This window comes from Triticum aestivum, chromosome 6B (genome assembly GCF_018294505.1).
Source record: "Triticum aestivum cultivar Chinese Spring chromosome 6B, IWGSC CS RefSeq v2.1, whole genome shotgun sequence".
Lineage (NCBI taxonomy): Eukaryota > Viridiplantae > Streptophyta > Magnoliopsida > Poales > Poaceae > Triticum > Triticum aestivum.
In genome coordinates this window covers 276,928,184-276,954,521 of record NC_057810.1, presented here as the reverse complement: position 1 = coordinate 276,954,521, position 26,338 = coordinate 276,928,184, and the positions used below count along the sequence as shown (strand labels likewise).

Below are 26,338 nucleotides of genomic sequence, written 5' to 3'. Positions count from 1 at the left end.
CTTCGGAGACACCTGTAGTACTCCTTTATAATCACCCAGTTACGTTTGGGGCATATTTGGCAAGCTCATGGAAGCATCTTCAGATACGTTGTAATTTTGTAATTTTGGCCACCATATGGTACAACATCACGCCACATCTCTCTCTCTCTCTCTCTCTCTCTCTCTCTCTCTCTCTCTCTCTCTCTCTCTCTCTCTCTCTCTCTCTCTCTCTCTCTCTCTCTCTCTCTCTCTCTCTCTCTCTCTCTCTCTCTCTCTCTCTCTCTCTCTCTCTCTCTCTCTCTCTCTCTCTCTCTCTCTCTCTCTCTCTCTCTCTCTCTCTCTCTCTCTCTCTCTCTCTCTCTCTCTCTCTCTCTCTCTCTCTCTCTCTCTCTCTCTCTCTTATAGGATACATGACTTACACACACCTATCGTCTTCCAACAGCGGTTGGAAACTGACATACAAATATTAGAAGTCCGTGCATCATACATTTTCTCAGCTGTGAAAACATAATTATTCCTACAGGTACAGGTCCCAACCGAAGGCGACCCAGACCACCACATATTGCTCTTCTCTGCTCCCTACAACACAATCGGCAAGAGCAATGCAAAAAGAATAATTTACAAAAACCGAATTTTCTAGATGATATGTTACAGTACAAACCAATCTATTTAGTGTTTCTGATAAATCCATCATGGTATAGAAATAGAATATAGTAGGGATTTGGCTCTCAAAAAAATAGTAGGGATTTCAGCATACAAGATAATTTCTTATAGCAATTACACAGACTACAGGCATGGGTAGAGGAAATTGGCATGATTTTTGTAGCAATTACACAGAGAGCAGTTCATTCGTTTAACCTGCTATGGTTGGACATGGTTCGGGCGTGCACAGGCAGCATCAGGATCGTCTTTTCCCATCTACCTCAGGTTGCTAACGTTCCCACACGCCTTGCAAACCAAAGATAACACAGAAGAGAAGAATCTATTCAGGTCGCCGATGTTGCCCTAGGTCCAGCCGTCGCTGGCCCTCGATCGATTATGGCTGCGTCTTACAGACCAGACTTCGACGGGGAGATGGTCTACCCGGATCGCCGCTGCTGCCCGGCCTGACCGTCGCTGGCCCTCACTAGACGACATCTACTATGGTCCTCATGGTCAAACCGCTAGATAGACAACGTACGCGTTGGCCTGGGCCGCTGGGTGAGCTCTGGAGCAGGGGGTCTGCAGTAGGAAGAAGAGGAGAAGTGGCGGACAGCGGTGGAAGGAGAAGCCGCCGTTCTCATGGGCGACGTCGCTGCACCCCACGTTCTAGGTCGTCAGGGTTGGAGCCAGGCCATGACATCGTTGGGGCGGCAGATTCGACCTGCCATCATGGAACGCTCTAGGCGAAGACCGAAGAGGAGGTGGAGGCGGAGTTGGGGGCGCGTTCGGAAGATGAGATTGGACGAGCGGCAGGGACAAGAGCCACGCGAGGGAATAAAGGAAGAACCGGGTTGGGCCGGATTTATTCGGCCACAACGCACGGTCGGTTTCAGTTGGCCTGGCTCCGATCGGACGTACGATACTTGACGGACGAAACGTGTCTCGCAAAAAAATACAGAAAGATTAGTACCACCTCGTATATATGTTTTAAATTCAAACTGAAAACGTAAATTCATGGGAAGAAGCGTATTGTGATGGTGAACCCACGGATTCAATCCGTGCTTTATTATTATTAGGGAGAGATAACTAGCAAAAGTGCCTGTGCGTTGCAACGGGAGAAACAAATTATCACCCCTAGTGCCTCCGTCCTTGTTTCCACTTCTTTTCTTTATTATCATAGTCGGTCACGATGTTCACTACACAGCGAACGTTCCACCTGAGTTTGGAACCAATACAAAATTGCATCGCCTGCATGGAAAGACCAGCGAATGGTCGCGTTTGAGATCCCGGCCACATCTGCACAATCTAATGCTTGCGCCTTGTGTTTGTGTTATCCGGATTTACATCGTAATAGTTTAGTACCATTCCATGAAGGACACAAACAACCACCAAATTTAACTTTAGTTTAAAACAATCAACACCTTTTTTTGCGGGCTAACACGATCAACACAAAAAACAGTGCGAGTTGCGATTTAGAGGTCAACGATTTTTGCCTCATATCCTAGACGGGATGGCGGGTTTGATTTGTTGGGCCGAGTCCCACGGATAGGTTGGCAGGGCACTGTTTTTTCTATTGGTGGAACGCTACACGGACCAACGGGGCAGAGGCCAAGTGGCCCAGGACAGATGAACGGTAGAATAGCCTATCTCAATATGAAAAATGCCATGGACATATGAAATGGGAGGACCAATAAGATTATACCTTCATTTATATAAATATAAAAAATAATATAGATGCCCGTGGGTTACAACAGTTGAAATAATTGATATAAATTTAGTGGGGACTCGCAAATATAACGTTCAATGTGTTATAAATTTGGCGCAAATTTAGTAAGGATTATAAGTGGAAGGAAAACATGTCACACTCTCTGTTGCAATAAAAGAAAAAATGACATGAATTTAGTGAGTATCAAGCACGAAAAAGACGCCACATCGTTTTATTCATAAGATATGAATGGGGCACTGCACGCCTGCCATCGATATCCGCACCTCCTTCAAAAAAACTGTAATTGCCATCTATTTACTACCTCTCGTTTTCCTTTCTCTTTTATTCTTTATTTCTCATGCAATTAGTGTCTATTTTATTTATCTTTGTTTCCTTATACTCTCTCCGTTCCTAAATATTTGTCTTTTTAGAGATTTCAAATGGACTAACACATATGGATGTATATAGATATATTTTAGAGTGTATATTCACTCATTTTGCTCCGTATGTAGTCACTTGTTGAAATATCTAGAAAGACAAATATTTAGGGACGGAGGGAATATCATGCATGTGAGGAATCCAAATTGTCGGCCTGTTAATTACTCCTGCGATTAATATGGCGCTCACAATAATTACCGTCTATTTCATTTCTCCTTACTTTTTTTATTTCTCATGCAAAAATATCTATTTCCTTTCTTGCCGGCTCCACATAATTACCGTCTATTTCCTTCCTCTTTCTTTTTTTTCTCCTTCCTTCTTTATTTCTCATGCAATTAGCAATTAATGTCTATTTTCTTTCTTGCTGGCCTAATTATGCATAATAGCTATTGCCCTCCCTTCATTTGTTTCGTTAAGGACAATTGTTATTCATGTCATATTCTTTGCTTAATTTTTAAAGCAGCAGCCTGCTCCATAATGTCTATACCGTCGGCCGCAGCAGTCGGCAGGCCCAGCACGCCCGGGCCCATTGTTTCGGCCCGAGCACGCGTGGTTTTCTATTCTTGAAAGGCAAGACGTCAACGTTAGCACACTTACGAGTCTTGCCTGTTCGGTATGATGCGTTCGCACACACCCAGCAAACCAGGGTTTGAATCCCCGCTTTGGCCAATTGTTTTCTATGCATTTTTTTATATTCAAACACACGCACACACACGATGCCCAACAAAAGAATTGTTAACTACACGACTGTTAACTACACGTACGAAAAGGCTTATAAATAGTACCACCTCGGATAGCAAAAATAATATAGGTGAAAGTATTGTGACGGTGAACTCAAGGACTCAATCCGTGCTTTATTATTAGGGAGAGAAAAAAGGTATAAACGAGGTGGTACTAATTGAACCGGTACGAAAGAAAAAGAAAAACGCAGCCACGCTCTGCCTCGCGGCGCTCCGCCCCGCCCAACCCACCTCCAGCCACGCCCCGCGCGCCGCCGGCCGACTCCTGCCTCCCAATCCCTTGTCCTCCCCACCCGGGGCTTTCTTCGCCGTTCATAGCTCCCCTCCACTGACTGGTCGCGACCTCGCTGGAGGCACAGGATGGGAGGGTGCGGCGCTGGCATCCGGCTCACAGAGATCGAGCGGACCGATCTGCGCGCCGGCGACCTCGCGGGAGGCAGAGGATGGGATGGCGTGCTGCGCTCAAGACGAGCGGGCTCGAGTAAGGGTATCGGAGGTTGGCGCCGGCGGGCTCGTGGACGGGGATGGAGAGGGCAGGTGCCAATCCGCCGTGACAAGAAAGCTGCTGCGGCGCCGACCGGCCAGCTCCATCTCCACGATTCCATGGACGGCGGTGGCGTCGTCGCGGGGGCGGCCTGCCGGGAGAGCGAGTGGCTGCGCGCGTAGGCCGTGGCGATGATGCCACGGATGGAGGCGCTCGCCGCCGGCCGCGCGCGGCTGGAGGCCGTCAACGCGCTGCAGCACGAGTCCTGGCCCCTAGGAGGCCCGCGACGTTCGCCTCCAGTGGGGCCTCCTCAAGGTGACCCCTCCGCTCCATCCACTCCCTCCTTTTTATCTTAGGGTTTCGATCGGCTCCTCACTGATGCTATTGACTAGCGTGTGCTCGAGGAGATGTCAGGCGGATGAGAACTGGAGGATGTGGGAGGCAACGTGCATGGCCCTACTGCGCTCCGACGATGACCGGATGTTCCTCGGTAAGAGGAGCATTTCCTCAGCTGCTACTCTGCTTGCTACTAGCAGCGCATATCACCTAATCTTTACATAATCAGGTTGCTACGGACTGCTACCCTTGTCTGCTGCACTGAATGTAGAACCCCTAATTCCCTAAAGAGTGAAAATGAGGATCTAAAGATTTTATACAAGTGTTGGAGCTGGAAAACGAGGAGCTTAAGGTATGTTACCGAAACATGAGTTGCGTCCCAGCTTGTGCATCCTGTCAGTTTTCTTAACTCATATTTTGTGTGCCCATGCCTGCTTCTTATACTATTAGATAACAGCCAACGACCCGGGGAGGAGGAGGACGCACGGCAGCGTCAGAATCAGCGCGTCGTATCCGGCCGAGGCTTATGTCGACACGGACGCCGAGGCTCTGGCCGCAGCCGCCGCGCTCTATGCCCCGCCCCTGCTCGCCGAGCCCTGCCTCTTCGGATCTCCAGCCATGTACGCTGCCATTGACCTGCACTTTTCAAAAATCTTATGTTCAGAGTGTAGTGATCAGATGTTAATTTGTTATTTAGTGTCAGTTTAGTGCAGCTGCTCCCCGGATTTGCTTCCTAGCTGGATCATTGATCTAGAAAAGATGACACACTAGAACGTACATGAAAACTTTCAGATAAGTTTGTATACATACATGATTGAATCCTCTCCGTGCAAGAACTAACGATACACAGCTTGTTGGAAAATTAGTGAGGGGATGAACTGTAATCTTCCCTTACCACCCAGTAGTTCCCAATTTATATTTGGAATTTTATTTTTATTTGATAAGTATAACACCTAATTTACAATGAAGTGCATCCATCAAGCAAATTGTTTGACCATTAATACAGAGCACCTCCATGTACACGTGGTCAACGTGTTGCTCGCCGACCGTGTTATTCTTGAGATCCGCGTGAAGACGGGGGATCGGGCCTCCAGCACAATTCGTTCTTTAGCAAGTCATCGCGATATGCTTCTATAGGAAAAGAGATCCTCCCCCATATTTATGCTTTTAACCCGCATGGATAGTTTTATAGAAAAAAAATGTTATTCTGTAGTCTTCGTAACTTAAGCAATGTACAAATGAATATCCACTATTCATATGTGACAAGAAGTGCATGAACTTGGCTATTGTTTAGGGGCATAAACATGAGCATGTCAAAACTGCATAGAGGCACCATGTTATTATGTTCTTACAGATAAAACATCAGGTTACTAATTTCTCTTTGCTGAGTGATTTTACTGTTCCTCATTAGTACGTGTTAGAGCTATGGATGCTGAACTCGCTAGATTCCTTTTTGCTATGTCCGCAGGGAGGTCGCTTCTGGCATGTTCCGCAAGTTCAAAACAAAGAACATCTCTATTTGCACAGCCCTTCAGGGGAACAAATGGATTTCTGCACTCCGTCAGGTCAACACCACTGAGTTAGTTCATGAATTTATCAAATAATGGTTGTTGATTAGAGAGATGCAAATACCACATGCCAAGATGTCGTCTCCTGGTGTTGGACAGCAGATGGAATGTATATGACGCACTCAACCTACAAGGCAATGTTCTGGGGCTCTTACTCGAGCACTTGCTCTCAAACTTTCTGGAAGGCTTTGGCTGAAAACAAAGTAAAAAAATTCTGTTGACACCTGTCGCTTGGGAGGATTCTGACCGTGGACAAGCTGATCCAGAGAGGATGGCAAGGAAGCGAGATTTGTTCGATGTGCAGTTCGCGGGAGGAGTCAGTGGAGCATCTTCTTCTGAACTTCTATTTTGCTCGCCAATTTTGGAGGAGGATCGCGGCTTGGTCTTGTTTCGATTTGAGACATTATGACGTGAAGATGGCCTCCGGGAGGGCACGGTTTACTCTTGGTGGCTGGAGCGAGCCTGCCAAATCCTTACGACCAACTAGCGAAAGTTTGATGGGACTGTTGCTTACACTTTTTGGCAGATTTGAAAAGATAGGAATGAGAGAGTTTTTGACAATGCTTATGCTGGTGTCGAGGACACTTTCTTTGGAATTTAGGAGTCCATCCTAACGAGAGAGTTGGCATTTGCCACAGTGATACTGTATGATGGAGGCTAAGGCCATCATATCGAATTGTAACCAGGTTTCAGCCTAAACTTGTGTTTTTCTTCTCCTCTAATAGAAACGGTAGTGCTCCTGCCAACATTTCGAAAAGTTATGTCCGCAGCGAAGTGCTGACTACTTGGAGACTATATACACTAGCAGGACGCCCGTGCGTTGCTACAGGCTGCAATGCATATAAATAAATAAAAATGATTAAGGTCGTTTGTAAGTTGAAGCTCATTTTTTCTCATATGCCCGGGCATGTACGGGCACCTAGTGGGCTCCCCGAAATTAAACCGTCTGGACAGTCCGGACTCCATCGAATACAGACCATATGTGTGGAAGAAAAATGGTTGTTTGGACTACCCGCCATCCAACACCTAAAACCAACCCTAAGACGCACCCTTCCTTGTTCCTACCGGACCCTTCCCTTCCCACTCAGTTTACCAGGGTACCAGGACATTTCTCAAGTCCTTCTCACCTTCGCCATCGCAACCTCTCTCCTTCAAACCGTACTTCCCTACAAACCGCCAAGGAGTCCCCCAGCAACCACCCCGCTCTCCGCCCTAACCCCCTCCCCTTGTGTCCGTGCCGATTCGACACCACCAACAAGGGGGTGGGGGTGGAGGAAGCGTGAGCCGGTTCTACAACCACAAGTGCAGAGCCTCATGCAATGTAAGATTCGGGCCCAAACAATGTCGACACCATCTCGCTTCTCTCTTGCAGCCACCACATCCCCTCATTTTTTTTCTCCCCATTCCAAGTGCCTCCTTCTCAAATGCACAACCTTGCAAGGTATTGTATTTGTCCTCCCAAATTCTCAGTCTTCTTACATCTCAAATTATCTCGGGCTCCAAGTAAATGTGCATCCTCAGATGCGCAACCCTGAACAAAACAAGGCATTGTATTTGTCCTCCCATGTTCTCATTCTTCATACCTCTCAAATTATCTCCACTACACAAAATGTGTTGCCTCTTCTTAACGTCCACTAAATCTCCATGATTCCTTTTCCTGCCTTTATCACCATAAAAAACAAGAATTCCCATGCATAGAAAAGATATTCTAATAGCACTAAAAATATTAAAAATTAACCAAACTTTAATAAATGAATCATCGTATGAATAGAGAACTCACGCCTATTATCTAAGTATTTTTTAATATGCTTAATCAATTGTGGATGGACAAAAAATGACTTCCCTTAGCTTGCAACCATTCCATCCGCTTTGAACTGAGCTACAAAGTGAAAATCTCGAGCGCAAACCTATTTACTTCCTCCTGGGTTCTCATATTATCAATCTACCGAAGCACAACATTTGAAGTCAGTCCAAGGATATTAGTTGGATTTGTCCAGAAACTTTATTAAAGTATTGTTTTTTTGTGAAAATGACTAAGGCCAAATATTAAGTAACACAGGTCCTTACCCATACAAAGAAAATTACATTTTTTTGAGTTGTAAAAAGAGGAATCCTTGTAACCAAGAAGAAGAAACAATCGTGAGAATGTTCATGTCACTGAATTTGCATTGCTTTTGCCTAGTACCCCAGGCGAAGGAAAACATGCTCACTTTTTCCAATGCAGTTAAAATGTTGAATTGTGTAAGCCCATGACCAATGTCAAAAGCTCTCAATAAAAAGGAACATTAGTTCAACAGCCTGCAACTTAGATACACTCAAATTATGATCTTTCGGTTCTGAAGTTAGCATTAAGTTTCGAATAATGCTAAAATATGAAAGATAACAGAATTGCAACACATTACTGGACACCAAAAATTTCTGTATTTTTAGACAATAGTATTGAACAAGCACAAAGTTGCATATGTACTGCATAAAAAACGAATAAACAAACCATGAGGAAGCAAGCACCCACTGCTGGCCTGAGTCACACAGGCGCACCTCCTCCACCCTTGGACGGCTTCCAGCGTCACCGGAGGGACAATGTCCACATCGTTGACATCCTTCTCCACCACCTTACATGCAGCTTTTCCCACACTTCGGTGCGGCCAACACAGACCAGATCCTCTCCGGCCTTTCACCTAAGCCTGTTGGTGCATACCTTATATGCCTGAGTACTTGTCCGACTTATTTTGCAATGCAATTTATTTGTCAGCTGGTGCATTTGGCTGAGAGAAACCAGCACGTACAAGCTAGCCAAGCTAAGCTAATCATTTTCCCAGTCATCTTCACAATTTTGCTTCATTCATAGTGGTAACCTCAAGGCTTTGGCATATGCTAATGAGGTGATTGAAGAATCCTGCAATTCTGATAGAATATTTTTCCTGTCAGAGCTAATTATGCGCCAAAACATATTGTCAGCACTTTTCTTGAACCAAGATCTGTAATCCTTGGTAATTTTTCCTCCTTTTCTTGCATATTCAGAACCCAACCGGCCTAAGTGCAACATTGACCTTCAGTACACCCTATAGTATTTAGTATAGAACTTCAATACAATATCTAAGAAGAAATGTCAGTTTTTCTCTGTATCTTTAGTGCAATCACTCACGTGACTGTCCCTCGACAAAAATCATTAGGTTTTGGATCCTGCAAGTACAATCTTCTCCTTCAAAAATAGAGCATGTATGTCTGTCACAAATAAGTACTCCCTCGTAAAGAAATATAAGAGCGTTTAGACCACTAAAGTAGTTATCTAAATGCTCTTATATTTCTTTACAGAGGGAGTACATAAGGAAGAGAAATATATCCGAGAGAGGATTCCTACTTGGTACATGCCATTATATATGGACACTTCATATGAAGAGTACGCCAAAAATTAGTAGTTTGTATCTGCAAGGCCAACTCCTTGTTAAATAATTTATAACCCATTTAGCACAAGTCAAAACGATCTTATACCGAGAATATTTCCAGGCAATAACAAGGAAATCTGACCCATATCTGTAGCAGAAGAATATTAATTAATGCTTGCACCCATTTGGTGGTGTCCTGTAGCAGAAGAATAAGGAACTGATAATGTCGGAACCCTCTATCCAAAACTCATCATGTACACCAAAGAAGTCTGCATAGGAACAAGCAGTTGCTTTCCTTGTCCCATCAAGCACAAGAACAAGATTATGGAGCAGTACGCACGTAAACTGTTGGGTTAAGGAAATGTGCACAAGCTAGTAAGGCTAGCTTTTTGCAGGAAGCTCGTGAAAACATCAGTCTAAGTACACAATTTCCTTTATAGATCGAAGAACTAACATGCACTACATACCTCATATCTAAATTGTGCTGCTCGTCAACTATATTAATTTGAAAAATACTCTAGCAATTTCAAATTTAATGTATGTCATTCGGTGGAATTTTCTCCTGAAGTCTTCCACAATACATAACAACTATAGTAAAAATTTACTTCTGATAGTACATGAATTGGTATAACACACAATTACCTCTTCAAAAACATGTATTCTACAAGTTGGAACATCGTACAAGGAAACTGAGACAATTCTAGAACATAAACGACCACGAGAAAGTATCTAACTAGAGATAATAGATGGGAAATACATCAGGTTACTCTTACCTAATTGGTGGAGTAGTATAACTGTCGAGCGGTGGCTGCCGACCATCACCTAGGGAAATACGAGGACGTGAGTCTCAGCTCTCATCTGGAACAACAATTAAAGGAAGAAGTTAGGCAGACACTCATATATGTCATGAACACACACATTTTTTTCCATAAATATTTTTTCACTATCTAGGATCGGATCAAGCACAAAGATAAAAAAAAGAAAGTGCACAAAAATAGGATCTGAAGCAAAAGAAATTGAAGGCATGGCGCTGAGGGCCCCTGTTGTCTTCTTCAAAAGGAAGACCAATCTGCTAGACGCCGCCGATGCTCTCTGCTCATGTGTAGGACCTTGAGAAGAGGTGTCTAGAGGGAGGGTGATTAGACACTAAGTACCAAAGTTCAGTTTTTAAGTTCTTAAAGTTTAAGTGGAGTTTAGGCACAAATTTAACATTCACAATACATAGCAAGTAAGCATGCAAAGAGTATATGAGCAGCGGAAAGTAAAGCATGCAACTTGCAAGAATGTAAAGGGAAGGGTTTGGAGGATTCAAACGCAATTGGAGACACGGATGTTTTTGGCATGGTTCCGATAGGTGGTGCTAACCAACTACCATGTTGATGGAGACTTCAACCCACGAAGGGTAACGGTTGCGCGAGTCCACGGAGGGCTCCACCCACGAAGGGTCCATGAAGAAGCAACCTTGTCTATCCCACCATGGTCGTCGCCCATGAAGGACTTGCCTCACTAGCAGTAGATCTTCACGAAGTAGGCGATCCCCTTGCCCTTACAAACTCCTTGGTTCAACTCCACAATCTTGTCGGAGGCTCCCAAGTGACACCTAGCCAATCTAGGAGACACCACTCTCCAAGAAGTAACAAATGGTGCATTGATGATGAACTCCTTGCTCTTGCGCTTCAAATGATAGTCTCCCCAACACTCAACTCTCTCTCATAGGATTTGGATCTGGTGGAAAGAAGATTTGAGTGGAAAGCAACTTGGGGAAGTGTGACGCCCCCGATTCAATCGTACATTAATCATGCACGCAAACGTGTATGATCAAGATCAGGGACTCACGGGAAGATATCACAACACAACACTAAAACATAAATAAGTCATACAAGCATCATAATACAAGCCAGGGGCCTCGAGGGCTCGAATACAAGTGCTCGATCATAGATGAGTCAGCGGAAGCAACAATATCTGAGTACAGACATAAGTAAACAAGTCTGCCTTAAGAAGGCTAGCACAAACTGGGATACAGATCGAAAGAGGCGTAGGCCTCCTGCCTGGGATCCTCCTAACTACTCCTGGTCGTCGTCAGCGGGCTGCACGTAGTAGTAGGCACCTCCGGTGTAGTAGGAGTCATCGTCGACGGTGGCGTCTGGCTCCTGGACTCCAGCATCTGGTTGCGACAACCAGAAAGAAAGGGAAGGGGGAAAAGGGGGGAGAAAGCAACCGTGAGTACTCATCCAAAGTACTCGCAAGCAAGGAGCTACACTACATATGCATGGGTATATGTGTAAAGGGCCATATCAGTGGACTGAACTGCAGAATGCCAGAATATGAGGGGGATAGCTAATCCTGTCGAAGACTACGCTTCTGGCAGCCTTCGTCTTGCAGCATGTAGAAGAGAGTAGATTGAAGTCCTCCAAGTAGCATCGCATAGCATAATCCTACCCGACGATCCTCTCCTCGTCGCCCTATTAGAGAGCGATCACCGGGTTGTATCTGGCACTTGGAAGGGTGTGTTTTATTAAGTATCTGGTTCTAGTTGTCATAAGGTCAAGGTACAACTCCAAGTCGTCCTGTTACCGAAGATCACGGCTATTCGAATAGATTAACTTCCCTGCAGGGGTGCACCACATAACCCAACACGCTCGATCCCATTTGGCCGGACACACTTTCCTGGGTCATGCCCGGCCTCAGAAGATCAACACGTCGCAGCCCCACCTAGGCACAACAAAGAGGTCAGCACGCCGGTCTAAATCCTATGCGCGCAGGGGTCTGGGCCCATCGCCCATTGCACACCTGCACGTTGCGTGGGCGGCCATAAGCAGACCCTAGCAACCTCCATTACTAAGGAAGTCACGTTACGCGGTCCAATCTGGCGCGCGCCGCTCAGTCGCTGACGTCACGAAGGCTTCGGCTGATACCACGACGCCGAGTGCCCATAACTGTTCCCGCGTAGTTGGTTAGTGCGTATAGGCCAGTAGCCAGACTCAGATCAAATACCAAGATCTCGTTAAGCGTGTTAAGTATCCGCGAACGCCGAACAGGGCCAGGCCCACCTGTCTCCTAGGTGGTCTCAACCTGCCCTGTCGCTCCGCCACAAAGTAACAGTCGGGGGCCGTCGGGAACCCAGGCCCACCTCTACCGGGATGGAGCCACCTCTCCTTTCAGCCCCCACATCGGGATCACTTGCGGGTACTCAACGAGCTGACCCGACTTTAGTCACCATCTGTATAATATGTATGTACGTATAGTATATACCCGTGATCACCTCCCGAGTGATCACGTCCCGATAGTATAGCAAGGCAGACTGACAAGAATGTAGGGTCAATGATGATAAACTAGCATTCTATACTAGGCATTTAGGATTGCGGGTAAGGTATCAATGAATGTAGCAATAATGACAGGCTATGCAACAGAATAGGAGTAACCGAACAGTAACATTCTACACTACTCTAATGCAAGCAGTAGAGGGTAGAATAGGCGATATCTGGTGATCAAAGGGGGGGCTTGCCTGGTTGCTCTGGCAAGAAGGAGGGGTCATCAACTCCGTAGTCGATCGGGGTACCAGCAGCAGCGTCAGCCTCGTAGTCTACCTGAGAGAAGAGGGGGGAGAAACAATAAATACAATGCAATAAAAGCATCACAAAGCATAACATGTCAATACGCGGTGCTAGGTGTGCCCTAACACAGTGCGAGGTGATACCGGCGAAGGGGGAAAACATCTGGGAAAGTATCCCCGCGGTTTCGCGTTTTCGGACAGATGAACCGGAGATGGAAAGTTGAGTGTTTGCTATGCTAGGGATGTGTGGCGGATAAACGGACTGTGTATTCGGATTCGTCTCGTCGTTCTGAGCAACTTTCATGTACAAAGTATTTTCATTCAAGTTATGGATTATTTTATATTAATTTTTAAAGATTTAATTCATTTTTAGAATTAACAGAATTAATTTAATTTGGAAATGCCATTATGACGTCAGCATGACATCAGGGCGATGTCAGCAGTCAACAGTCAGTTGACTTGGTCAAACTGACGCGTGGGTCCCATTGTCATTGGCCAAGATTAACTAAAACAGATTAATTAGTTTAATTAGTGATTAGGTTAATCTAATCAGGTTTAATTAACATAATTACTCACTTAATTAATTAATTAATTAATTATTTTATTTATTATTATTTTAAGTCTTTTTTTAAAACATTCCGGGGTTGGGCCCCGACTGTCGTTGGGCCAAGGGCCTTAGCGGGTGTGGGGTTTACGGGCGTCGGGCGTGGGCACCCGAACAGGCGGAGCCAGCCGGGGCGTCGCGGGTGGCTCGCCGGAGCGCGGCCACGGTGAGCAGACGAGGAAGGGCGCAAGGAGGAGCCGAGGCGCGTGAGAGGAACGGCGGAGGCAGGGGCACGGGAGCACTCCGCGAGCGGGCGCGCCACGCACGAGTGGGCGAGCGCGGGGGTTGCAGTGGTGGTGGCGGTAGCGTCGCAGCAGCTGCTGCAGCTCGTGGCCGGGCACGGCCAGGAGCGGCAAGGGAGGCGACGGCGTGGCCGACGCAGTCGTCGAGCAGGAGGGTATGCGGGCATGGACGGGCCTGGAGCGCACGGGGGTACGGGGCGGGGCGTGCTCGACCGCAAGGCAGAGACGGGGCGTAGGCGAGCGGACTGTACGGGCGCGAGGTAGACGAGCGCGGTGTCCGCGGACGAAAAGAAGGGGAGAGGGAAGGCCGAGGCCGAGGGCCTCACCGGCGTTTGCAGGGGCACATGGGTGTCGAGGCTCGGGGGCGACCCGTGGGTAGGAGGACGGGGACGATCGACGGAGACGGGAGGCGAGGAAGTTGAGGCAGAGAGGCTCCGAGAGGGTGGCTCCGGCGACTGGACCTCCAGGCGGCGGCGGTTGGTGTCGAAGGGGGCTAGGGAACGCTCCCTCGATCCAGATCAGATCGAGAGGGGGGAGAGCGACATGGGGAGTGGGGGATGTGTGCGGTCGGGAGTTAGGGTTTCCGAGATGGGGGGGATAAGGGGAGTGGGGTGGCCGGTTGGGTCTTTTGGGCTGGTGGCCTGCTGGCTAGTTGGGCCATTCGGCCCGGGAGGGGGGGTCTTCCCTTTTCTCTTTTGTTTAAGTTTTTGTTTTTATTTATTTTTCTTTTTACTGTTTTAAATTTTTGATCCACATTATTTTTACTTAGTAAAATATGACAACAACTCCTAAAATAACGTTTCAAAATAACCCTCAGCCACAAAAGGTTTTAACCCAAAATAAATTAGTTTTGTGTTTTATAAAATACCAAAGGCATTTAAAAAATGTTTTTGCTACCGTTTAAATCATTTCAGTGCATTTATACATTATATAAAAATGTGTATTATTCATCATAATCATCTATGCATTAAGTGACACAACCCGAACATTTTGGTTTTTAATATTTTAAAACTTTTGATGTTTGCCTGATTTTGAATTTGAATTTGAATCAGTTTCGAACTAACGTGAGATTAGTAACAGTAATCGAGGTGACGTGGCACCATTAGCACAGGTTACTGTAGCTTGATTATCCGGGCGTCACAGGAAGGCTAGAGATCAAGATTCATATGGTAGGAATGGAATATCTTAGCCTCAACACATGAGTAGGTGGTTCTCTCTCAGAAATGTTAAGTTGGAAGTGCAGGTTTGTTCTGATGGCTCTCTCCACGAATGAAGAGGAGGTGGAGGGGTATATATAGCCTCCACACAAAATCTAACCGTTACACACAATTTACCAAACTCGGTGGGACCGAATCAACAAACTCGGTCGGACCGATTTAGTAAACCTAGTGACCGTTAGGATTTTCGGTGGGACTGACATGCAACTCGGTAGGACCGATTCGGTTAGGGTTAGGGCATAACGTAATCTCGGTAAGACTGATTACACAAACTCGGTGAGACCGATTTTGGTAATAAGCTTTCCAGAGAGTTGGTCAGGCAAACTCGGTTGGACCAATTACACAAACTCGGTAGGACCGATTTTGGTAATGAGTTAACCAGGAAGTTTACATTGTAATCTCGGTAGTACCGATTGCTCAAACTCGGTGAGACCGATTTTGGTAATGGACATACACAGAGAGATTACAATCCCATCTCGGTGAGACCGAGATCCCTATCGGTGAGACCGATTTGCCTAGGGTTTGTGGCAGTGGCTATGACGTCCAAACTCGGTGGGCCGGATAGAAAGAAGTGGGGCCGAGTTTGACTCTAGGTTTAGGTCATATGTGTGGAAGTGGGAAAGTAGTTGAGGGTTTTGGAGCATATCACTAAGCACTGTGGAGCAAGAAACTCATTAAGCAACACCTCATCCCTTCTTGATAGTATTGGCTTTTCCTATAGACTCAATGTGATCTTGGATCACTAAAATGTAAAGTGAAGAGTCTTGAGCTTGAAGCTTGAGCCAATCCTTTGTCCTTAGCATCTAGAAGGAGTTCCCACATCCTTTAGTCCATGCCACTCCATTGTTGAACTTATCTGAAACATACTAGATAAAAGTGTTAGTCCAACAAGAGATATGTTGACATTAATTACCAAAACCACCTAGGCAGCACTTTTGTTTTCATCATGGCAATGCACAACGGCACGACCTCGAAACAAAGGACATAGAAGAAGGGACGTGAAACCAATCATTTCCTTTTGGTCCACATATAAGCTCTGCCAGATGAGACGAGGAGGCAAGCAGGCATGGACATCACGTACCTTGGTGAATCCCTCGGTTGCCACTGGCGCCGGTCTGCCTCTCGAAAAAAAGGACCACCCGCTAGTGGTTGTCATCCAAATCGCGTTCCTATTCACCTTAGGTGGCCTGCTGTGCGCCTATGCCAAGGTCGTGGAGAAGGTAGCGAGACACCGACGGAACAAGATCAGGGGCCCCATCCTAGGCAGGCAGTGCCATCCACGTCGGGCATGAAGAGAGCCGATGGGAAGGAGGGGAGGTGGGGTAGAAGGGGAGAACAGCGGCGTTTCGGGATTGCAGGCAGGGGGGCGTGCGAGGTGAGTGTTTTTTTCACCGGTTTCTGTTGTGTTGCCTGCACGGATATATAGGAAAACAAATAGGTGGATTATAATTCCTTCCATTGTATCAGTGCTGGTAAAGGAAGCGAGGGACAAAAATCAATCGAGGGGCCTTTAAGAGTAGAGATTAGTTAATTGGATTTTTCTTTAAAGTCTGTTATTTGTTTCCTTAAAATTTATTATATGTTTCCTAAATCAAATTGCATTGATGGGATGGATCGCTTGATTTTGGTAGTCTGTTATTTGTTTCCTTCACATCCATTATATGTTTCCTAAAGCAAATTGCATTGATGAGATGGATCGCTTGATTTGGGTAATTTAGTAAAGTTAGATCTGTGTCTTTTTGTACGGTAGGAAAGTGTTTGTTTAGAAGGAAATAGTGAAAAAAAATAAACCGATGGGGTGGTGGGAAGGGGGACGAAAAAAACCAGACGAAAATGGTGGGAGGATGACGAAAATAAAACGGAGGTGGGAGGATGACGAAAAATAAACAGCGAAAAAAAATCGCACAGACTATTCACCAAGTCGTCCATTAGAAGTAGAGATGAAGTGTTGGGTATTTGGAGGTAGTTCTTAATGCATACCAAACTGCTCATACCAACGTTAATATTTTATTTTCTATCAAGGCGACCTGAATGATTGTTCATTTATTGCTCTATAGTTCGGTGAATCTTTGAATTTACTTTCTGGATGTACAATAAATAGTCAAACTGAAATTCTGATTCAAACATGTTGGGTAAATGAATGAAAAATTGATCGACCTATGTTCTCTTGAGATGTTACGCTGAAATGGATTTGAAATCATTCATATGACTATACTTAGGTTAGGTATTTTCTAGACTTCTTATTTTGAATGAATACACTCCCTCCGTTTGGAATTAACTGGCACTCAAATAATCACCCATTACAGGTGAATCAATTCCAATTACAGCTTGTAGGGTCGTGGTGGACAGGAACAACACGGCGGAAACGGCTGCTACTCGCATGATACCCCCAGGGCCCGACACCATGGTGGGTGGGAGGGAACAAGAAGGAACAGGGAGCCACGCAAGGGCCATTGATACAACGGTGGGGGTGGAGGACTCACCGGTACGGCCGACGGAAGCACTATTCTTCCCGCCCATATCCTCCGTGAATAAGGAAGAGACGCGAGGCCGTTCGCAAAGCACATCAAGAACGGACTTGAGAATAGGGAACGATAAGGACGAATTTTTTGAGGGGCGGGAAGATTTTCTTTTGAGAAGTATGATAAGATGAGTTTGTGTGTCCCTTCTGTCTAGGACAAGTTATTTGTTTGGGCCAAGCCCAAGTAATTAAAAAATAAATAAACTCTTCCCAACAAAACAACTAACCATCTGTAACCCCTAAAAAAAACTAACCATCTATAAAAAAATCAACACCGTAAAAATATTTTTTTTTAAATGTCAGAGTTTTACATGTGTTCACATTTTCTTGGTTTCAAAAAATATGCCGCACTTTTTAAAAAGGTTATAAATTCCAAAAAAGAATTACTAAAAAATTCCATTTAGAAATGTACAACAAAAAAATAAAAAAAACTTTTCAAAGAAAGCTCTTAAAAATGTTATTCTTCAAAGAAATGCATTAATTTCATAAAAGTAGTAACTATTCTTACAAAAGTGTTCCAGATTTTATGAAAATGTTAAATTTTAAATAAGGAAATTTCTGCATTTTTTAGAAAAGCAAAAATAAAATGACTGACAATCTATTCCAAGAAAAAAATTACACTTCCATAAAAACAGATGAAGAACGCTAGGGCTCCGCCTCCTCCTCCTCCTCCTCCAAGAAAGAAAGTTAGGGTCCGTGCCTCTCGCCGGCGCCGGCGCAGGTCCGCCTCGTCTCCGGTGGCCCTAGGGCCATGGAGGCACGATGGATCCTGGCAAGGGCCGGCGGGAGGGCTCCGTTTTAGTCGTTTTTTTCAATCTTGTTAGGGCTTGTGTCCTACTCAGGAAGGCGAGACGGCGGCGGCTCCCTGAAGATGGAATAAAGGTCTCCCCGCCTAGCCCCCGTTTCGGTGGTGCGTCTAGCATCGATGGTGGGTGTGTGGAGGTGTGTCTCCGGCAGATCTATCTTTGGTGCATTTGCTCGGATCTCGTCGTTGTTCGTCTACGTTCGTGTGTCTTCAGTTTGGATCCTTCTGATCTACGTTATTTTTCATCGGCGGCGGTTGCTGTTCTGGGGTGCTAGTCCTATGGGGCCTTAGCACGACGACTTCCCAACTGTCTACTACAACAAGTTGTGCCTGGCTCCTTCGGCTCGCTTCGGTGCTTGTAGTCGTCGCTAGGTGGTCTACGAATCTGAATGTAATTTTTATTTCTGGTATTCGTTGTACTGCCATGATTGAAGATGATTAGATAGGAAGTTTTTCTGCAAAATAAAAAAAAGAACGCTAAGGTGGCTTCTTCACGGCTGAACATAAAGAACTAATCAGTTTAACCTTATTATCGATGTATATTAAAACTAGCAAAGATGCCCGTGCGTTGCAACGGGAGAGAAAAATTTACACGCTAGCCAAATAAGTTTGACTCAATATCCTGACATATGAGCATTCTCTATTTTAACACAGTGACTCGCGATGTTGCGAACATATTTTATAATTTGCAAACAGTTTTGTAAAATCTAATATTTATTGAAACTGCAAAAAAATTATGATTTCTCAAACATTTTATGATTTCTCAAACTTGTTTTTCAAAATTTGCAATGTTTTGAAATTTGGAAATATCAAATTAATTTAAAGGAGAAAACCAAAAAAATGAAATGAGAAAATAAAAGAAAAATACAAAAGATTAAATGAAAAAAAGGGGGAGTCACGCCCTACGTGCCGGCCCATGAACACACACTGGGGGAGGGGAGGTGCATCATAAAAAGAGGGGGAAAATTTGCAGAACCTGAGGATAAAGAATTACACTCTAGCCAAATAAGTATGACTCAATACCCTGACATATGAGCGTCCTCTATTTTGACACAATGACTCGCCATGTTGCAACTTATCTTCCTTCCAACCCTCGATGGTGATATATGCGATATCCACGTGATCACAATGTAGTCGACATGGTAAATCACAGGGCAATGAGCTTGCCATTGCATGACACACTTTTAAACTTTTAAAACAAATCTCATCGACCACAAACTTGCATTTTTTTGAGTTTTTCAATATTTTCTAAAATTTCATGGACATTTTTTTTCATATTCACGAATTTGCTTTGAATACACGATTATTTTTCAAAATCATGAACATAGTTTTGTTTCCTGTCATTTTTTTTCCAAATTTTTATTTTTTTAATAATTTGTGAACACTCTTCTAAAATCACTAATATTTTTAAAACTGCAAACTTTTTATGATGTCCCACACATTTTGAAATCACAAATATTTTATGATTTCTCGAACATGATTTAAAAAAATTTCAATGTTTTGAAATTTGGAAATCTCAAATTAATTTAAAGAAGGAAAAACGCAAAAAAAAAAGAAATGAGAAAAAAAGACAAAAGACGAAATGCAAAAAAAGAAAAAAAAACGTAGGCGTCACGCCCTGCGGGCCGGCCCATGAACGCGCACTGGGTGGGGAGGGGAGGTGCGTGACAAAGATGATGGGGAAAATTAGTACAACTGGGATTCGAACCCTGGTGTCCGCGGTGGGAGAGAAAGGCTTGAGCCACTGCGCCAACTCCGAGTTTCTTTTGTATTTGCAGTATCACATTTATATAACAACTAAGTACGACGACGAATTTCGAAAAAAAACGAATTGTTTTCTATTTTAACTTACGGGTGGCATTGGTGGGTAATTCTTGCCAACTTCGAGGGTATTTTTTATGACGTACGACCAGAAACCTAATTTGCTTTATTATATATATATATATATATATATATATATATATATATATATATAGGTAGAGAGGTAGAGATTAGATACAGAAAATGGTGCATAATGGGATATAAAGCAGGTCATGCCCGGGTATTTTAAAATCGTTGCGATATCGGTGTGACTTGTCTTGCAATCACGAGCCGCCATGGCCATCTCCACTAGAACCCCGAACTATGTGTCTCGCCGGACACTTCCTCCATAACAGGCATGGCAACGACACTTCCTCCATAACAGCCATGGCAACGACGGTTGGCGGTGCGCTGCGCTCCACTTCCCCATGGTGCGGCTCTTGCACGCTGCCTTGACCAGCGTCGCAGCGATTGAGTCCATCCAATGCTACTATTTTTGGAGTTGACACTTTTGTGATGATGTAAAAAAACAATTTTTGGAGTTGGACATTTTTGTGATGATGTAAAAAAACACTTTCTGATGATGTAAAGTTTACTCCAACCACTATTTTACATCATCTATTGCAAAGAGGGGGTTGGGGGTAGCAGCGGGCAAATGGGGAGAGACCGGAAACAGGTATGCTACAATGAGTTACTCCCTTCGTAAGAAGGTAAATGCTCTTGTATTTCTTTACAAAGGCAATACAACGCACAACCAAGGAACCGGAATCAAACAACAGCCAGCAAAGGATGCGGAACATTTGCATTAACATGAACAACACTGTCAACGCTCAGGATATTTTATCCTACCGTTTCGCACAATACAAGTTCAATATGAGCTTTTCATTGGATTGGACGCTCCACAAAATTTGGCACCTTGAAAACGAAGCGCACAGCCCAACTACTATAGCTTCAAACTTTGGTGTGAACATGACAACTCAGCTGCTAGTTAAAACAAACAATAACCCAGATTTCATTGGTTATCGTCCACCATATAACCTGCTTACATGGTTCACGGATTAGAAATTGCAGAGCAGCGTCACTCTTCCATACTGCATTGCCGTTACAACCACCCATCTGACAGGGCGATGCGCCTAAGCACATCCTTCTGACAGGTCAAGACGCCTCAGATACGGTGTCAGTGGCAGCTCTCCATACATAAGAGTCCGTTCCACAGATCGGAGCGAATAATGTGGATCGTCCAGTCTTTTAGGCAGCAATTCTTTTACAAGACTGCTGAAAAAAACAGAAGTTTTTAGACAGTAGAGGAAACATCAATATGGTAACAAGTATTCTTTCTTTTTATAATACATGCATGTACCTGCGCGCCACTTTTACGACATCCAATATTTTGAAGTGTGTGATATCGACAAAACTTGCATACTCGTCATTGTCCATAAATGGGAAAGTCTTACCACCCAAAATAGAAAACCCTCTAGAAACATAATATTGGCATTCAGAAATTGTAAGCTTTTACTTTAGAGACTTATTAAGAAAAGGTAACTGTATGCCAAATACGTACTCTTTAAGTGCGTCAACATGGTATTGGATGCTGGTTGCAGGTAAATGATCAGTGTACGAACTAATACCATGGGCCATCTACATTGGACAAAACTTTAAGATTCAGGGACGGGACTTGTAATTTTGTATTAACTATAATGTGGAAATTTGCACAAACCTGGCCAAGCATTTCAACAGAGGCAGAGCAATTCCTTAGCCATGTTTGATCTAGCTGTGTTTCATCCGGCCTTTCTGGTTTCATCAGTATTGCATCTGCAATAAATGGCAATAAACATGTGAACTCAGGTAATATATACTGACATTTCTACTCAAGAACATAATTCTGATAGCGGTATGTCAGACTACACAAGAACATAGCGATTATGAAACTGAAAAAATAAGTGTAGTAAAAAATCAAAGCTGTGATATAATAGTATCTCCAAAAGTAGGCTCAGCAAATACCTAACGACGTGAGCTTTTGAATGGCAACAAGGATGTTGCGGAGCACTGCTAATTTAACCAAACCAATCCACCTGCAGTATAAACAGAACAAACAGAACAATTGACTGTTCAGATCTGTGAGATGATATTGCTAACTGAAATAAATTTATTCCACTGAGCTGCTCTCCAACCTAGCCATATGGAATTACCTCAGATTTTCACCAATAATAAACCTTGGTGCAGCTTTCTTGTTCTTACTTTTGAGAGGCTTCCCTGCAACTTTTTGGATATGGAGAAACGAATTAAACTAAAGAAATGTGTCACCGCAAAAAGGTGATAAAAAACAAAACATAATTACCAGAGGTGTTGTTGAAGTAACGTGAAACAGTACATGGCCGGTAGTTGGGATCAATATATGACATCCTTTCCGTAGAAAAAGACACAAGCCTCATGTCCTTATTTTTAATGTCAAGAGAAGCAAACAGACCCAATGGCTTCTCATTGCTTCCAAGTGGCCGGGTCATCATGTAAAGATAGTCATCATCTATGCCAAGGGTAGGAGCTAAACACTCCAACTTACTCAAGGAAAGTTGGCGTGCATCATCATCCCGCAGCCTGTGTGACAACAAATCCCAACTTTCATCGGTTAAATGGATGTCACTAGTATCTACACTAAAGCATTCAGTCCACCCTGACCCGAGATTCCTCTTCTGAGTTGTCGCCTTCCAACCATGGTCAGTATTCGAACCATAGTCAGTATCATCTTCACCTTGGTTATACTCCACCTCAACAAACTTCAGTGTGTTGCCAATGCAGATCACATCCCTAAACGGCCTAGGACATGATGTTCCCAAGTTACATGCATTAGACGGCATGGGGCAAGGAAAGCTCAAGAAGCGGACCACTGGATTCTCATCAAGCACATTGCAGAAAAGTATACCACGCCAAAGGTCAACCCACCCCAATGAATCCACTCCAACTGTGATTACCTTGGTGGTATGGTGGTTAAGGACGTGAATCAGGTCAGCGTCCCTAGTACACTCCAGTGGTATCACCTTGCTGCTCCATGCCTTGGTCTGGGATGTGTAGAGAAAGAGCTCATAAGCAAGATAGTCAATTTTGAGCTTGCGCGTCAAGGCAGCCACAATGTATCCCTTGCCATGGCTGAGGATGCCAACCACTTTGGTTGGATGGAATTTCAGCATAGGTCGGTCTGGAAGCACCTCAAGTGACGGATTCCCTTGGTCAACCCTGTAGACGAGATAGCGCTGCAAGTTGAACATTGCCATGGTAATGGCTAGCAGAACAGCGTTGCCATCGGTGCTAACGACGGAGGCACCATACGACAACCCGTAATCCCCAACATGGACAACGAAGCCAGATACATCCGGTGGGCTGGCGAATAAGAAGGAAACCTCCACCTCCACCACCACTTCTTCCTTCGACTCCGCCTCACTTCTGACATCCACGAATGTTCTGGCTGTGGTAGCCAAGGAAGAAGAACACTCAGTGATTGACATTTTCTCCCAGTCGTAGTTTGCCCCGCGCACTACGGTGTCGAGGAGGACCCAGTTAGGATATATGCCGGCGTGCTCCGGCGGCGGCCGCCGCCGGGCGAAGAGGGGACGAACCATAGATCGAGAGGGGACGGGATTTGATTTGGGGATTAGGGTTTCTTCTTCTGCTCCATCGGCGGCTATAGGGTGACGGACATATAAGAGGAGACCAGACCTAGGCCAGCACGACTCGGTCCAGGGCTAAACCTGCCTGGCACGGCACCGGGCCGTGCCGGCCGGGAGCTCCTATTTCCCGCGTTCCCCTCATGGGCCGGTCCATAAGGGGGGTTGGGCGCCCCAGTTTTTTCACTCCGTATTTTTCTTTTTTTTCTTTTTCTGTTTTTCTTCTTTAAAACAATTCTCAATATCAAAAAGGTTCAAAATAAATTTTGGGAAAATGTTCCAGAAATCATAACATGTTCGTTGTTTTAATATATATTTTCATGATTTTGAAAAAAATGTTCGCGTATTGAAACAATGTTTGTGAATTCAAAAAATGTTTGTAAAACAAATGTCCAGTAATTCAATTCTATGAACATTTTTTAACTTGATGAATAAAAACTGCATTCAAGAACATTGTTTTCTGAAAATTGGCTGAACAAATTTTAAATTCAATGAACAAATTTTGAATTTGATGAACTATTTTGAAAAAAAGATGAATAAATTTCCAATTTGATGAACATTTATTTATTTCTTTGAACAATTTTTGAATGTTATGAACGATTTTTAAAGGGCAACGCTAGGCGCCGGCGCGTCGGCCCAAATTTGGGCCGGTCACACCCTGCACGTCCGATCCCTTCCCGTCAAGTCGTTGGATCTGATCCCCTCATCGTCCCCTACCTCTCGACTCCGCAACTGTTTCTTTCTTTTGTGCTCAAAAATCACAACGACGCGCAGCGTACCTCCCCCGTCCGCCCCAGGCGTCGCAGCATCCCGCCAGGCCTGCTCAGCTAGTCTCTGCTCACATCCTCGCCGGCGACATCGAAGCCCTCGTCCCATGGACAGTTGTAGTTTTCCCCCCAATTTCTCACTAAGGAAGAAGAAAAAAATGGTGGTAGCAAAAAAATCGCGTCTGTCATAGCAGAAATCGATGACAATTGTAGCAAAAAGACCTCGTCAATTTCTCACAAACAATGAAGAAAAAAATGGTGGTAGCAAAAGAACTCGCCGCTCGTAGCAAAATTGATGATGATTGGAGCAAAAAGGACCTCGCCAATTTCTCAGTTCTCACGAACGATGAAGGAAAAGATGGTGGTAGCAAAATAACTCACCGATTGTAGCAAAAAATGATGAAGATTGCAGCAAAACAGACCCGCCGATTTCTCAAGTACGATGAAGAGCAACATGGTGGTAGCAAAAAACTCGTCGGTCGTAGCAAAATTTGGAGTTGGTTCCAACATCGATGGGTGCTTGTTGTGTTGGAAAACGTAGCATGCAATTTCAGAAATTTTCCTACGCTCATGCAAGATCTATCTAGGAGATGCATATCAATGAGAGGGAGAGTGTGTCCACATACCCTCGTAGACCGAAAGCGGGAGCGTTTACTTAACGCGGTTGATGTAGTGGAACTTCTTCTCAAATTAACCGATCAAGTACCGAACGTACGGCACCTCCGAGTTCTGCACACGTTCAGCTCGATGGCGTCCCTCGAACTCTTGATCCAGTAGAGGCATGATGTCTACTACACAACCTTCTTCTTGTAGACGTTGTTGGGCCTGCAAGTGCACAGATTTGTAGGGCAGTAGCAAATTTCCCTCAAGTGGATGACCTAAGGTTTATCAATCCGTGTGAGGCGTAGGATGAAGATGGTCTCTCTCAAACAACCCTGCAACCAAATAACAAAGAGTATCTTGTGTCCCCAACACACACAATACAATGGTAAATTGTATAGGTGCACTAGTTCGGCGAAGAGATGGTGATACAAGTGCAATATGGATGGTAGATAAAGGTTTTTGTAATCTGAAAATATAAAAACAGCAAGGTAACTAATGATAAAGTGAGCGTAAACGATATTGCAATGCTAGGAAACAAGGAATAGGGTTCATACTTTCACTAGTGCAAGTTCTCTCAACAATAATAACATAATTGGATCATATAACTATCCCTCAACATGCAACAAAGAGTCACTCCAAAGCCACTAATAGCGGAGAACAAACGAAGAGATTATGGTAGGGTACGAAACCACCTCAAAGTTATTCTTTCCGTTCTATCTATTCAAGAATCCGTAGTAAAATAACATGAAGCTATTCTTTCCGTTCAATCTATCATAGAGTTCATACTAGAATAACACCTTAAGACACAAATCAACCAAAACCCTAATGTCACCTAGATACTCCATTGTCACCTCAAGTATCCATGGGCATGATTATACGATATGCATCACACAGTCTCAGATTCATCTATTCAACCAACACAAAGTACTTCAAAGAGTGCCCCAAAGTTTCTACCGGAGAGTCAAGACGAAAACGTGTGGCAACCCTTATGCATAGGTTCATGGGCGGAACCAGCAAGTTGATCACCAAAACATACATCAAGTGGATCACGTGATATCCCATTGTCACCACAGATAAGCACGGCAAGACATACATCAAGTGTTCTCAACTCCTTAAAGACTCAATCCGATAAGATAACTTCAAGAGAAAAACTCAATTCATCACAAGAAAGTAGAGGGGGAGAAACATCATAAGATCCAACTATAATAGCAAAGCTCGCGATACAACAAGATCGTGCCATAAAGAGAACACGAGAGAGAGAGAGAGAGAGATCAAACACATAGCTACTG

General features: G+C 44.4%; 1 protein-coding gene and 1 long non-coding RNA gene across 7 annotated transcripts; one reads left to right on the top strand and one right to left on the bottom strand.

Annotated features, from left to right (window-relative positions):
- The first annotated feature begins 3,670 nt into the window (after positions 1-3,670).
- On the top strand, positions 3,671-6,607 carry LOC123136921 (uncharacterized). Of its 4 annotated transcripts, none has more exons than XR_006467501.1 (5): positions 3,671-4,303; positions 4,403-4,478; positions 4,554-4,676; positions 4,775-4,944; positions 5,793-6,607. It is a non-coding gene; the product is annotated as an uncharacterized lncRNA (long non-coding RNA). The 4 variants fall into 4 exon arrangements; XR_006467502.1 differs by having other exon boundaries at positions 4,396-4,478; XR_006467500.1 differs by having other exon boundaries at positions 4,381-4,478.
- Positions 6,608-20,699: 14,092 nt separating this feature from the next.
- LOC123136920 (uncharacterized) lies at positions 20,700-23,719 on the bottom strand. Of its 3 annotated transcripts, none has more exons than XM_044556432.1 (7): positions 22,359-23,719; positions 22,210-22,273; positions 22,022-22,092; positions 21,738-21,832; positions 21,582-21,658; positions 21,381-21,494; positions 20,700-21,295 (listed from the first exon to the last, which is right to left on the bottom strand). In XM_044556432.1, the coding sequence occupies exons 1-7, from the start codon at positions 23,632-23,634 to the stop codon at positions 21,154-21,156; spliced, it is 1,839 nt and encodes a 612-aa protein (XP_044412367.1). In that variant the 5' UTR covers positions 23,635-23,719; the 3' UTR covers positions 20,700-21,153. The 3 variants fall into 3 exon arrangements, with proteins under 3 accessions (XP_044412367.1, XP_044412365.1, XP_044412366.1); XM_044556430.1 differs by having other exon boundaries at positions 22,210-22,279; positions 22,359-23,717; XM_044556431.1 differs by having other exon boundaries at positions 20,700-21,292; positions 22,210-22,279; positions 22,359-23,717.
- Positions 23,720-26,338: the final 2,619 nt, after the last annotated feature.